This window comes from Temnothorax nylanderi, unplaced genomic scaffold (assembly GCF_030848795.1).
Source record: "Temnothorax nylanderi isolate EJ_2023f unplaced genomic scaffold, tnyl_v1.0 TNYL_tig0470_pilon, whole genome shotgun sequence".
NCBI classification, from domain to species: Eukaryota; Metazoa; Arthropoda; class Insecta; order Hymenoptera; family Formicidae; genus Temnothorax; species Temnothorax nylanderi.
Window position 1 is genome coordinate 20,616 of NW_027249532.1, and position 14,385 is coordinate 35,000.

General features: G+C 40.8%; 1 protein-coding gene and 1 pseudogene across 1 annotated transcript; both read left to right on the forward strand.

Moving 5' to 3' along the window:
• Positions 1-1,686: 1,686 nt before the first annotated feature.
• LOC139783123 (uncharacterized) lies at positions 1,687-2,400 on the forward strand. Its single transcript, XM_071722255.1, has 2 exons — positions 1,687-1,754; positions 1,827-2,400. Exons 1-2 carry the CDS (start codon positions 1,687-1,689, stop codon positions 2,398-2,400), a joined length of 642 nt encoding a protein of 213 aa, XP_071578356.1.
• Positions 2,401-13,214: 10,814 nt separating this feature from the next.
• The window catches only part of LOC139783120 (uncharacterized), a 9,161-nt pseudogene continuing 7,990 nt past the window's right edge, over positions 13,215-14,385 (forward strand).

Here is a 14,385-nt window from a genome sequence, read left to right on the forward strand (position 1 = left end):
CTTGTTTTTTTTCTCGATGCTGTAGACGTTGATGGAGATGTCGTTGTGATCTTCAAACCGTTTAATTTGATCCAACGTCATTGGAAACTTAATGTTTGTAAGATTTAGCACCGACGTGTAATGTGGATACGACGATTCCCGTTCTGCATGTCTCTCGGCTGGATGCAGAGCAGCCACCACTGACCATGCGAAACATGCATTGTCCATTGATCGCACGTTTATTACCGCTCTCTTCACTTTAATTTCTCGCGGTATTTCCACAAAACACCCGCGTGCAATGGATTGTACTTGTTCACATTTACCGTTAAATTGAGTATACGCGACAACGCCCATCCGCTATCACGTTCCTGGAATTCCTCCAGCGATGCTAGGGTAGGCTCGATGACGTGTCGCTTGTACCACTCACACAGATCGGACTCACGGAAGAGTTCATAGTTTCTCGTTGCGATACTTTTATTTGCGCGTTTGTCACCCGCAACAAATTCACCATTAAACATTGTGTTTATTTTTACATTGTCATGTCGTTGCATGACGTTCCGCACATGAATGAGTACAATGTCTCTCGCATCTTTGAGAAATTGATGAGGGCCGATGTGTTTGGAATTTATTACCACACCGGTCAGTATACGACTTTCAAAGGCCGTATCTATCTCGCGCCATCTGAGTCCTGTCTCACTCGCACTGTATCCTGCACCCACATGCACGAAACGTTGACGTACCGAGTCTTTCAGACCTTCGAGTCGTGCGATACAGGCGACCAACGACTGTTTGAGACCGATCGATAATCGTGGCCGTTTAATTCGGCTTTGTTCTTCCAACGATTCGATAAACTCGTCGCATCGTTGCTCCCACGCGGCAAAGTCTTCCCTCGAATTTAAAAGGGTGGATTGGTCCAACAACTCTTGCTCCATGTTTCTCTTTCTACCACAATTTGTTGTACTCGCGACTTCCAGTCCTCAACTGCTGAGCGTATCCCCCAGATTCGTCCTTCTATATTCTACTAATGATGCATCGTTTGTTTTTATCATATCTAATTTCATCTCTGTATCCGTACATTTGCGCCTTCCGAAAAAATGCAAAATTTGCAGTTTTGCACGTGTGCGATGAAATCATTGCGAGACACGTATGTTCTTGAAAACGATATCGCGCCATTGACTTTCGGTGATTTGATCTGTATCAATGCAGCAGCCGTACATCGGCGCTATTTGCAAAATTTGCAGTTTTGCACGTGTTCGATGAAATCATCGCGAGACATGTATGTTCTTGAAAACAATAACGCCCCATTGACTTATGTAAAATTGCAGAATTTGCAGTTTTGCACGTGTTCGATAAAATCATCGTCAGACACGTCGCGACATGTTCTTGAAAACAATATCGCGCAATTGACTTATGCGAAATTGCAAAATTTGCAGTTTTGCACGTGTTCGATGAAATCATTGCGAGACACGTATGCTCTTGAAAATAAATCATATTTGATGCCCGATGAGGTGATCTCATCACGAATGTTCTTGACAAAGATATCTCATTTAACATATATGTGGTGGTGGTCACCATGCAGCAGCAGCCGTACATTGGCGCTATTTGCAAGATTCGCATTTTTGTACGTATAAATAGTCTACGAGGATTCTAGAGCGCAGTCAAGAGTTTGATACGGTTCGAGTACGTCGCAAAAAGCCTCCAGTTACGATGAACACTTACGGTGCGAACTACTACGTTCCAATTCAGGATGAAACGTGCGAGAAACAGCACAATGAGTAAGTACCGCTAATTTTCGTATATGCTTGTGCAAAAAAAAATCTTTTATAAACATAATTGTATTTTTTCAGTTTTGATAAACCCCGCTACACGCCTCGTATTTTGGGAAGAAGATTTTCCTTGACATCGACAGCATATAAATTTTTGGATGTTGGAATCAACGCGGGACCTATGTCCTCTGTGGATATACTTATTGGCGATAATCGAGGCAATCGAATAATTTTGCCTCATGCAACGTGGGTGACATTCATCGAAAAACGTGCAGATATTCAGCGACTCGTGCAGTCACCGGCGCCTTCATCGCTAGCGTTTCGAGATCTGGAGCTCGTTAAAATACGTGACGCAGATATTGTAAAGTTGACATCGTGCGACACCAGCTTGTACATGAAACCGTCAACCGTACTCTTCCTATTCGAACTAGAACATTGCGTCGAAAATGTATATTTTCAACTATGTCAAAATGTTCACGGCGTAAGTGAAAAATTTAAACAATTTGTAACAATTTTACGCCAAAATTGTATTACAGATAAATGTAATGCAGTTAGAAGCTTGCATGAAGTTTATGATAAAAAATCGCTAATAGATTGCGAACTGTTGGCGTATGCTGCCGATACTATTGTGTATAATGCGCTACATGATAAATAAATGCATATAATATGATTTAAAAAGTTTTAATTATTTTTCCTTTTCATTTACCGTTCCCTGTCATTAAGCTGTCTTCGTTTATCGTTTAATTAAATGTAATATTAAAAATTAAATATTAAGATCTAAACGATTAAATATCGTCGGCGAAGAAAAGATACGCGATCGTGAGCGAGAACACGAACGGGAGCTGGGAGCCGGGAGCGAGAAGACGCGAGCGAGAACGCGCGAGGGAAAGAGAACGAGAAGACGCGCGCGAACGGGGGAGAGGGATCGCGCGCGACCGTGAAGACGCGCGCGAACGGGGGACGGGGGGCGCGAGAGAACATCTACGAGGGGGAGATAACGCGAGCGGGAGCGTGCCGTGTGACGTCACGCGGACCGACACGGCCATTGCACGCGGACTCCGCGGCGCGGCGAAAACGCGGTCGCCCCTCCCCGCGGCGCGGCGAAAACGCGAACGCGGTCGCCCCTCACCCCACGGCGCGGCGAAAACGCGAACGCGGGTCCCCTCACCCCGCGGACCCCTCTCCCGCGGCGCCCGAAAACGCGAACGCGGGTCCCCTCACCCCGCGGACCCCTCCCCCGCGGCGCCGGAAACGCGGAACCCCCCTCCCCCTCCCCCGCGGTGCCCGAAAACGCGGTCCCCCCTCCCCCTCCCCCGCGGTGCCCGAAAACGCGGTCCCCCCTCCCCCTCCCCCGCGGTGCCCGAAAACGCGGTCCCTCCCCTCCCCCTCCCCCGCGGCGCCCGAAAACGCGGTTCCCCCCTCCCCCTCCCCGCGGCGCCCGAAAACGCGGTTCCCCCCTCCCCCTCCCGCGGTACTCCCCCCCTCCCGCGGTATACCCCCCGCCCCTCACCCCCCCCTCGGATCCCCTGGGGTAGAACCGGCCTAGCTTACCTACTTTATTGATATTTTGTTTTTATTTCAGACAATATGTATTTATTTTCAATAAAATGCACTACACTAATTACCATAAAAAAGTAGTTTTATTTATATGAACAAATATATATACATATACATATATAGGTTTTATTGAGGTCGGGATTTGGTAGTGAAGGGGAGCGGTTCGGTTTGAGAAGGGGAAGATTGGAGGGCTTGGAAAAGGGTGATAGGGAGGAGATCGATGGAGGAGGTGGAATGGAAAGCGTGAAGGGGGTGGAAAGGAGGTGGAGGTAATGGAGGCGAGAAAAGAGGTAGAGCGGGACGAGAGAAATTGGCGGAAGAAAAGGAGCACGAAAAGAGAGGTTATGACGGATGGAAAACGGATGGCCTCAGAACGAGAAGGAAAGGAGGTGAATGGTGGTGAAGGGATAGGAGAGGAAGGCGGAGAGAAGCAGGCAGTAGGCACCAGCAGTGGTGGAGGAGCGGAGGAGCGTGGATGAGGAGGGCAAGATCATAGACAGGGGTATAGGAGAATCAGTAAGGTGGAAGATCGAGGTACCGACGGAGAGGTCGTGAAAAGGGACAGGTTGGCAGGACCCGGCGGCGGAGGGGATGGCGCGAGAGGCGAGAGCGGCAGGAAGGAGTAAGGCGGATACGCAACACGCGCCTCGCTATCGATGGACAAGTTGAGAGATCGAGAGATCGAAGGAAGGGATCGATAGAAAGAGGTGAGCAGGAAAGAAAGGCACGTGGTGGCAGTAAAGCGGATGAGTAGTGAGAAGAAGCGAATGGTAGGAGAAAGTAAGCGGAGATAATTGAGAGAATTGTTCCGGAAGGATAGGAGGTAAAGGTAGAAGTGAAGGAGGTAAGCTTTGATAGGTCAGAGGGAGAGAGGGGGCGCGAGAGGAAATCAGAGTAAGGATAAGATTGGAGAAAAGTTTGTTTGCAGGAGGTGGAAAGTGGGTTAGAAGCGGAGTAGCAGAAAAGCGGACAGAGGAGGGACGAAGAAAGGAGATAAGGAAAGAGGTTAGACGGTGAAGAATTGCGAGTGAACGAGAGGAGTGCAAAGGGGGAAAGAGAGGAAGTACGGGAAAAAAAATGGAGTGCAGAGGGACATTCACGATGGAGAAGGAGGTTATGGAGAAGATGGTGAAGGAGCAGCTACGGAGGATTATGAAAGAAGACAAGGAGGAGAAGAGGAGAAGAGAGGAGGGGGTGAAAGATCTGAGGGAGGAGGTGGAGAGTCTAAAGAGAAAAGTGCATAAATTGGAGCGAGGCGCGGGAAAAAGGAAGAGAGACGATAGCGAGGAGAGCAGGGGTAGGTCAGGGAGGGGGAAATGGTGGACAGAGGACTACGTGAGGAGCGTGGACGAGAAAGGGAAATGGTGGACAGATGATTTTGAGAGGAACGAGGACGAGAGAAGGAAGAGGAACGTAATTATAAGGGTCGAGAAAGAGAGATGGATTGGAAAGGGAACGAATTGGGAGAGGGTAAAGGAGATGTTTGCGGAAGGATTAAAGGTAAGGGTAGAGGTGAAAGAAGTGAGCGTAATAGGTCAGAGAGGGGAATGGGTGACGGTATTAGCTAAGTTGGGAAGCAAGGAGGATAAACGGAGGGTACTACAGGCGAGGAGAAAGGAAGGGAGCAGGTTTAAAGTAAAGATGGATGAGGATAAATCAGTAGAGATGAGGGTGAGAGAAAGAGTGGAGAAAGAAAAGAGAAAAGAAAGGAGAAAAGAAAGGAGAGAGGAGGAGGACGATAGAACAAAAAGGACTACGGACGAGGAGATCGCGAAGAAAATGGAGGAGAAACTCTTAATGGATACGGACGAGGACGAGGACGGCAGGAAGGAAGGAGAGTAAGAGGGATGCAGGATGGATAGGAGAGAGGAAGGAAGACAGAGAGAGAAGTAGCAGGGGAAAGGGAGGGGAAGATGAGATGGAAGTAAGATGGAGGTATAACGCATTGTATTTTCAGAGCAAAGTAGAACGAGAAGGAGAGAAGGTGGCGAGCTAGAAGAGGGAGTGTGACAGAAGGAAGGGGAAAGAGCACCGACAGATGGAAGGGAAGCGGAGAGATGGCGGAAGCAGGGGTGGCGGAGGAAGAGGGCCAGATGGAAGACGAAGGGAGGAGAATATAGTTGTAAGGCCGCACATGGCCAGGACGTGAGGGGATAGTAAAGAGTCTTTTTTTTTAAAGGGTTAGGTACGTCCCTACAAAACGCCAATGAGGTTATTAGATTGTAAACCCTACGGGGAAAAGCAATAAATTTACTACATACATACATATATAGGTTTTATTATGAGATTTATTTCGTGTGCCAATTATCTCTGCGAATTATCTCTGCCAATTATCTCAGACAGTATTGATCCTAGGAAGGAATCCTAGGAAGGGGTTTTTAAAGTCAGCCTTCGGATAAGGGAAATTAAGGTGCCTTCTAACTCTTCTTTAGGCAATGCGATACAGGTGCTCTAGTTCAATATAACTCTTTTACTATTTTTTTCCAAACTCTTATTTTTTCCTTTTAAACAGATTATTAATCTTTCCGGATCTTTACCAAACAGTTGCTGGAAAATAAGAATTTCTCGTTCAACTTCAGAAATATTAGTAACATCTTCAGTGATTTATTCTGTGTATCAGAATACATTATGTCTGTTAAGTTAGCACCCCTCCCCCCCACAAAAAACCGGAATAACACATATGTAGAAATTAAGTGCCCTTTATGTGCTAATTATGTGCTCTATTCACGATTTTTGTGCTCGAGCGGTTTCGCGGAAAATTGCAATTGAAAGTGGGGATGCTGGCTTAACGTAAGCTAGCACCCCTACTCATTAAAATTACATATAGAATAAAAAACTCAATATGTGCTTTTTATGTGCTTTCAAATGTCTCAAAAAAAATTAGTCTATCTGTAATAGTTTAAAAAATATACGCAAAAAAAGATCTATATACTACTGATATAAGAGTAAAGTATCAGTTAAAATACAGAAAGCGAAATAATTCTTGTCTTAAAATGTTTCTCGATTAATGTGTTCTTGAAATATGCACAATGAAATTTACGTGCTTATCTCCTTTGACCGACCTGAACGTGAACATCCCATACGTACAAGAGTAAAGTACCAGTTAAAATACAGATAGCGAATTGGTTTTAGTCTTAAAATGTTTCTCAATTTATGTGCTTTCAAAATATGCACAATGAGATTTCCGTGCTCATCCCCTTCGGCCGACCCGAACGTGAGCACCCCATACGTACAAGAGTAAAGTACCAGTTAAAATACTGATAGCAAACTGATTTTAGTTTTAAAATATTCCTCAATTTATGTGCTTTCAAAATATACAGAATAAGATTTTTGTGCTCATCCCCTTCAGCTGACAAACCTTTCTGAAAGTGAGCACCACTATACTTACAAGAGTAAAGTTCTTACTAATATAACGATTTGTTTCCAGCCTATTGATTATAAGCTGAAAATGTTTTATGAGCTTGTGGAATATGTACAATAAAATTTTACTGCTGACTCTTTTTTTATGAAAAAAATTATGAAAAAACCTAAATAACATTAATTTTTTTACGAAAATGTTAAAACATTATTATTTTATAATTTTATTTTGTAATTTTTATTTTATAATTTTTTCTAATCTGGTTATTCCTATACATACAATATATGTAAGATTAATGCTAATTTGATGTTGATTTTGCTATAAAGACAAAAACAATAGTTTACAAAATTAAATTACTTGAAATTGTTTTGGTTAATGTATTGATTAAATTGTTTAATAAGACTTCAGAAAATTTTTTAAAATTAGTATTTTTTGCATAAATATTGTTATATGTAAAATTGTTAGCAAAACGTGGGATAGTTATCAGTATCAAATATTTGATAGGGAGTAGATGGAAGAAGTACATGCAGGAATAGATAGGAAGAATTGAGATATACAACACAGACCAAGGAGTCTAACATGTACGCGAGTCATTGGGACTTGAGCGAGATACCTAAAGGCGTAATGAAAGTGAAGTTCGGCCCTGGTTGTCGACCGAGGGAGGATGGGCCGCGTCGCGATGCGGCTCCGCACTCCCGGGGCGTCTCGTTCTCATCGCGAGAAGAGGCGCACTCAGAGCGTACACGTTAGGACCCGAAAGATGGTGAACTATGCTTGGTCAGAACGAAGTCAGGGGAAACCCTGATGGAGGTCCGTAGCGATTCTGATGTGCAAATCGATCGTCGGAACTGGGTATAGGGGCGAAAGACTAATCGAACCATCTAGTAGCTGGTTCCCTCCAAAGTTTCCCTCAGGATAGCTGGCACTCGGCCGTTCCGCACGGAACGCGCGCGAGTCTCATCTGGTAAAGCGAATGATTAGAGGCCTTGGGGCCGAAACGACCTCAACCTATTCTCAAAGTTTAAATGGGTGAGATCTCTGGCTTTCTTGAACTATGAAGCCACGAGCATATTTTAACGGATCAGAGTGCCAAGTGGGCCATTTTTGGTAAGCAGAACTGGCGCTATGGGATGAACCAAACGCAGAGTTAAGGCGCCCAACTCGACGCTCATGGGACACCATGAAAGGCGTTGGTTACGGTTTAATTGCGATTTCCAACGAAACCGCTCAAGCATAAAAATCGTGAATAAAGCACATAATTAGCGCATAAAGAGCACTTAATTTGTGCATATATGTTATTCCGGTTTTTATGGGGGGGGGGGTGCTAACTTAACAGACATAAATACATTATGTTACTTTTTTACCTTTTAAGATTTTTTTCTTTGTTTACGGGTGTTTGCAAATCTAAGCCATTCCATTATAGAGTGTTCCAAGTCTTTCTCTGTATTACAAGGGATTGTTGTCTAATAGCCTCTAAAACAAGAAGAATTCAATATAGTTTAGATAAGAGAAAGGTTGTAATTTAATATATACATAATTTAATTATAATAAGCAGCTTTACTTACGACTTGTGTAAAAGCTTCTTGGTCATCTTTTAGCATTTCCTCAAAAGTAAGAAAACTGTTAATAGAAGTTAAGGGAAGATATTCTCCAATCTTAGTATCTTGTACAAAGTTTTTCTTATGATATATTGTTCACTGATGTTTATCTTAGCCAGGGTCAAATTTTTCAAATGGTGGTTTTTTGTATTTGATACAACAATTGATCCCATATGTTAAGACATATTCATTGCCCTGTACATATAAATATGCTTACAATAATATATTTATATACTTTAGAGTGTGATAGCACATATATGTGAAAAAAATATAGAAATAAATAAAAAGTCAGTTTTGGTCTTCTTTGTACTGATCGTTTGTTACATCTATCAACTTTATACTAATTTTATACTAAATTACTCTTTCAGTGATACATGCAAACGATGATGTATTAAAGCCGTACAATACTTCTTCAACAAATCGTCTTCATGCATATTGTACCAGCTTTATACGTTATCATTTACATATTTCGCCAAATTTTGAGGTTATTTTATAGAAAGTTACACTGTTTGGTACCATCGACATAATAACATTGACGAACCTTGATGATATTTTTGATGTCCAAGGACAAGTCTATTATAGAACGTAAATAAATTAATTGATATTTCCTCTCTTTTGTAAATCTCTCTTGTAAATCGGAAAATGAATCCTGCATCGCCAGCTACTATTCATAGCACGTATGGTTAATTAAAATCTTATCATTAATATACAACTTTTAGAATATAATAGTTACTTACTTATATATATAAATATGCTGTAAATAATGAGCACTCCGCACTGCTCGATCGACACACGTGTATACGCACTCACGCATCGTATGTAGGATAATCATGTACATCATGGCTGTCGCGATGAGCGTTGCGCACAATATAAAACAATAACATTATAACAACAGAAAATTAATATACTACCAACGTTATTTCTAAGTCCAAATTACAAGGAATTTTGAACTGTTGCATTGATCTCAAATAAATGTCAGAGTTTGAAAAATATTTTCTGTAACGTTTTTAAAATATTTTAACAACATTCAGAAAAATCATATTACAAAATAATATTTTTCAAATATGTGTATAATATTATTTAAAAAACGTTTAAAAAATACACATAAAGTCAATATTTATAAACGTTAATTTAATGTTCCTTGCTTACTGGGCTGTTTTTATTGAATATTTTTATATTTTTATTATATACTTACAATAGAATACATAGATAATATGCTTTGTAATATAATTAACAAACATGTTTTTATGTAGATTTAAAAGGCATTGAAACCGTTCTATTGTATATGGGTTTCCAACTTTCCACGCGGCGCGAGGTTTACCCCATCCCACCCCTGCTTACAGGGCGAAACGAGGCCTATCATTATACGGTTCAGATTTTTAACTTTCCACGCGAAGCGAGGTCCACCCCACACTCCCATGTGCAGAAGGGCGAAACAAAGTCCAAGCTAGATTCTAAATAGGTTTTTAACTTAACAGGTAAAGCGAGGTCCACCCGCCCCTGCTTACTGGACGAAACGAGGTCTATTATTGTACGGTTCGGGCTTTCAACTTTCCACGTAAACCGAGGTTCGCCCCCCACCAACCCCTGCTTGCGGGGGAGAGGCGGTAGCCCCTCCCCCGCCTACATGTATACTGTTTATACACACATATCAACAAATTACTTCCCTTAACACTGACACAAACTGTTATATTTTTTAAACTAATTTGTTAATAACTTTTTAAAAAATAACGAACAACTGCTAAAACCTTTAGAAGGTTACTTAGAAGAGCGCTCTCTATAATATATGTCAAAATCAAGATCGCAGGAGGTTGCTCGCCTAAACTAAATAATTATCAAACTTACCATTCTTTTTACTATTTTATCTTAAAAAATGGCTTTATCATAGGAGCCGCCAAAATTTGTTTTAAGGGCTTTCATTTTAACCTAAAATGAAGCTTTTTACAAAGTTTCATCGAAATCGGAGGTGGACCGTTTTCGGAACTTTATCCAACTATTTATAAGTATGTCATTCTAATATACTATGACCATACTATGAACATATAGTAGTAATTTCAGTACATGCAATAGAATGTACAAATATTTGTTAAAAATATTATTCATAGTGTATTCATAGAATATGCCTGTGCTATCTGGGCCCATTCAATTATCGAGGTCAAGCAACATTCGGCGCGTGTTACTACTCTGATGGGTAAGGCTGGGAGAGTAAATTTTTTCGCAAACCCGTGGCTATATACGCACACAGTATATATGGGGCATTCCACGCCAATTTGCAAGGGGTCAAACTTCGACCTTTTTATTTTTGATGGCTGCTCGTTTTTTAACAGGTCTTTACGAGTACTATACCCATGTAAGATCGTTTCTATAATAAATGTAGCGTTTCCGAAATAGACCCTGCGCAAAATGAGGACTGCAAAATTTTTAATGAATTTTTTCGCCTATTAGACAACGTCCAAGAAAAAAATTCATTGAACATAAAATACGCTATTTAGATCATAGTTTTCAAAAAAAGTTACTCCAAATTTTTATAATAATAATTTTAAACTAATAAAGTAAAAAAACACAAAAATTTGAATATCTCGAAAACCCCATTTTCTATTTTTTTGAAATTTATAGGGAATATTCTAGGGAGTATTAGAAAAATTTTAAGACTAGTCCGAAGTTGCGCAGAAAACTTGGGAATTTTTTATAGATTTTTTTGTGAGGCAGTAGTAATATTTGACTCACAAAAGTGTAGTTAAAAACGCGTTTCAGACAATTCTGAATCAATTTAGATATCCTTTTTTTTTAGTGATTGACGTTACTATGATGAAGATCTCGGCATAGCACACGACAATTGCGATGAACAGTGTGGGAAAGGCGAAAAAAATAGATTTATGAGGAAATTTAATTCAATAAGTACATTTATTTAAGAACATATTATTTATTATTTTATTATTTTGTGCTCAGTATAATTATTCGAAAATGAGTAATCTTTAACAATTAATTTATAATTTTTACTTAGTATGACGCAGTGGACACGTTGAGTCTGAGGTATTCTTTTCATTTGATCGTACCGACCTGTCAAAAATTCGGCGGCGATTTCATAATTTTTTTTGTCCCAATACTTGACAGTGACAGATACTTGATGGATGGCCATCGTTAAAATAGGACCACGAGAATCTTTGTATCATTTGCCTAACAGAATATTACATAGATAGAACTAAGGTTCCATGGCCATCGGAATGTGATTTCCTTTTTTATCTCTCTTGCTAGGCCATATAAAACTATCAAGGCTCAAACTGCAAGCAGTTGGTTTCAACAGAGCGTAGACAAATGCGGAATAGATACTACTATCTTCTCAGCTCACAATACGCGTCACGCGTCAACATAAAAGTTGCTAGAAGGGGGATTTTCGCTCGACCGAATTAGGTACGCGGCAGGTTGGACCAGTGAATCCCATCACTTTTTCGCAATCCTTTACAATAGGCCTACCATTAATCCAGAGGACTTCAGTACCGCGGTCTTTCTATCACAATGGTTTATTCTATATCCTCTCGCGCATAACTTAATTAAAAAAAAAAAAAAAAAAAAACACAATTGTTACTTCCCAGCCAGAATGCTGATGTCGTTTCGACATCTAACCGACGTCTATAGACACGTCATTTCTCGCTGGGTTACGGCATCCTAATGTAACAGGCTTACTAATTATTTTTTATATATTTATGCGTTGCCCATCTTACGTCATCAACATTAGAATGTGAATAATATTCTTGTTATGTTTCAATATTTGGCTAACAAATCGCGACTCTTTGAATAACTACATAATTATTCCATCCGGACGAGACAATTGGGCATAATTGTTAGATTGAACGAACTTACCTGTGAAGTTCGATCCTAATTATGCCCTATGTCTCGTCCGGATGGACGCCCACCCTTTCAGTGTTTTTTCCCTCCCTGATATTTCGCGATTTGTCTTCTTTGAACTTATGAAGAACGGGCGCGCGCGGCGCCCAGAGGCGCGGGCCGCGCGTAGGGCGCTGGAGAGGCGCAGGCGCGCGCTTGCTTTTTGCATTTTAGGGCAATGCTTTAAACACTGTTGTCTAGGCGCATGCAGGAGCACGACTACCTATTATTATTCTAACACAAAAGAGAGTAGGAAGCAGGAAAGAATCTTTATGTAAATCTTTATGTAAATAATGCTACACTGAATCTCATTTAAATCTACAAGAAATTTATTACTGAAAAGTATTCATTAAATATTATGATAATTTGCCTTATATAAACTATTTATTAGCATCATATTTAAAATGCATATTTTATACTAATAAACCTCTTGTTTATTTTATACTAATAAACTTCTTGTAGATTAAGATTAAGATTTTTAAGATGCAGCAGCATTATTTATATAAAGAATTATATAATGCTCATTAGTATTGATATATTAAATTGATTATCAATTTAATGATAAATTATTTATTAATTAAACAAAATGAATATTGTAAGATTTGTTAATGGTGATTTCTGCCATTATTTAAACTTACATTGAATGAAATTTATTAGCCGACTTATAATTTAAATTTGCACACATATACTAATTGCTGACTTTTGTCCTGTGCATAAACATTGTGTGCAAAAAATAATTTAAGTAATAAAATTATAATATATAATGATTATGATGGACTATGGTACGAGCTTTTTTCGTAAGAGAGAAGATGTCTTTCGTTTTCTTAATAAAATTTATTTCATAACCTGTATTGTCATCTCGACTTCTGTTTTAACGTTACTGCTACGGAAATCCGTCACAATTGTATTGCAACTTCGGGCGCTACAAAGTCCATTTTATTGTAAAAAAGATATGCGAGTAATTATAGGTGATGCACCGAAGTCAACGCAATTGTGAACGACCATGCGCGCCTGCTCGAATGGGCAACCCGCCGTACCGCTCTGTATCGTCTTGATACACCCTGTACAGTGATGGTCGCGGAGATCGAAGGCGTGAATATCGCGGTGGAGATATGTACAGTGATAGTCGCGGAGAATACGCGGATGTCGGACAGTGAGATCGCGGAGATCGAAAGCGCGAATGGCGAAGCGAGAATACGGCCAGCGATTGGCTACGCGGAACGATGTACACGGATTTGTGAGCGTGGGTTGGCGGGCGCGGTGATGATCTGATGATCGGACGTGAAGAGACCCTTAGCAAGTATAAAGAATAGCTCTTTATACCCGTGCGCATCGATGCGTCAGGCAGGAGGCGGTACCGGGCGGCCAAGACCCTTGGCGAGTAGAGAGTAGTTCTCTTACCCTCGTTTTGCGTCGGCACCGCTCGGCGCTCCAAGTCGGTTGCCGCGGTAAGTCCTTTCGAGGACTTATATGCGAGATGGTATAATTAATAATAATGGACACACCATGCCTTTTCTTGCCCGGCGGAGATTCGGCCGGGCGGCATCCGGCTGGTGTTCGCCGGGAACAATGCGTTTCGGGGCGCGTCGTTACAACGTATTCATTTTACGTTCACGTTTATTTTATGTCCATATGAAGTCCGAATATGTATGTACGTCATTGCACGTCATTTATGTCCATTTGACATATCCATCGGATATCTATTGGACATGTCAAGGATTAAACCATGTTCATCAATTTCATAAACAGATATACCATGGGAGACCATCGTATGTATATGGGGCATTCTCCGCGTGTCGGAGTCCTCTCCTGCCCACTTCAATTTTTGACATAATTCAACCAACCAGGGCTTAAAATTTTCGTTGAAGTGTCTACTTTTTAATGCCATGTGGCCTTTTGTGAAAATTCAATATAACGGACTGATGCAGCGCCGAGAATGAAGAAAGTAAAAAAAAATTAATTGTATATCTTCTAAAAAAATGCAGAAATGTCACTTGATTCGGATGAAACTCGGTACTAGGCGGTTTTCGAGGTCGTTGATTCCGAATCTGGTCGAAATTTGGAAATTCAAAATGGCGGATTAAATATGGCCGCCCGTAATGCAGAAATGTCACTTGATTCGGATGAAACTCGGTACTAGAGGGTTTTCGAGGTCGCTGATTCCGAATGTGAAGTCGAAATTCGGAAATTCAAGATGGCGGATCCAATATGGCCGACCGAATGCAGAAATGTCACATGATTT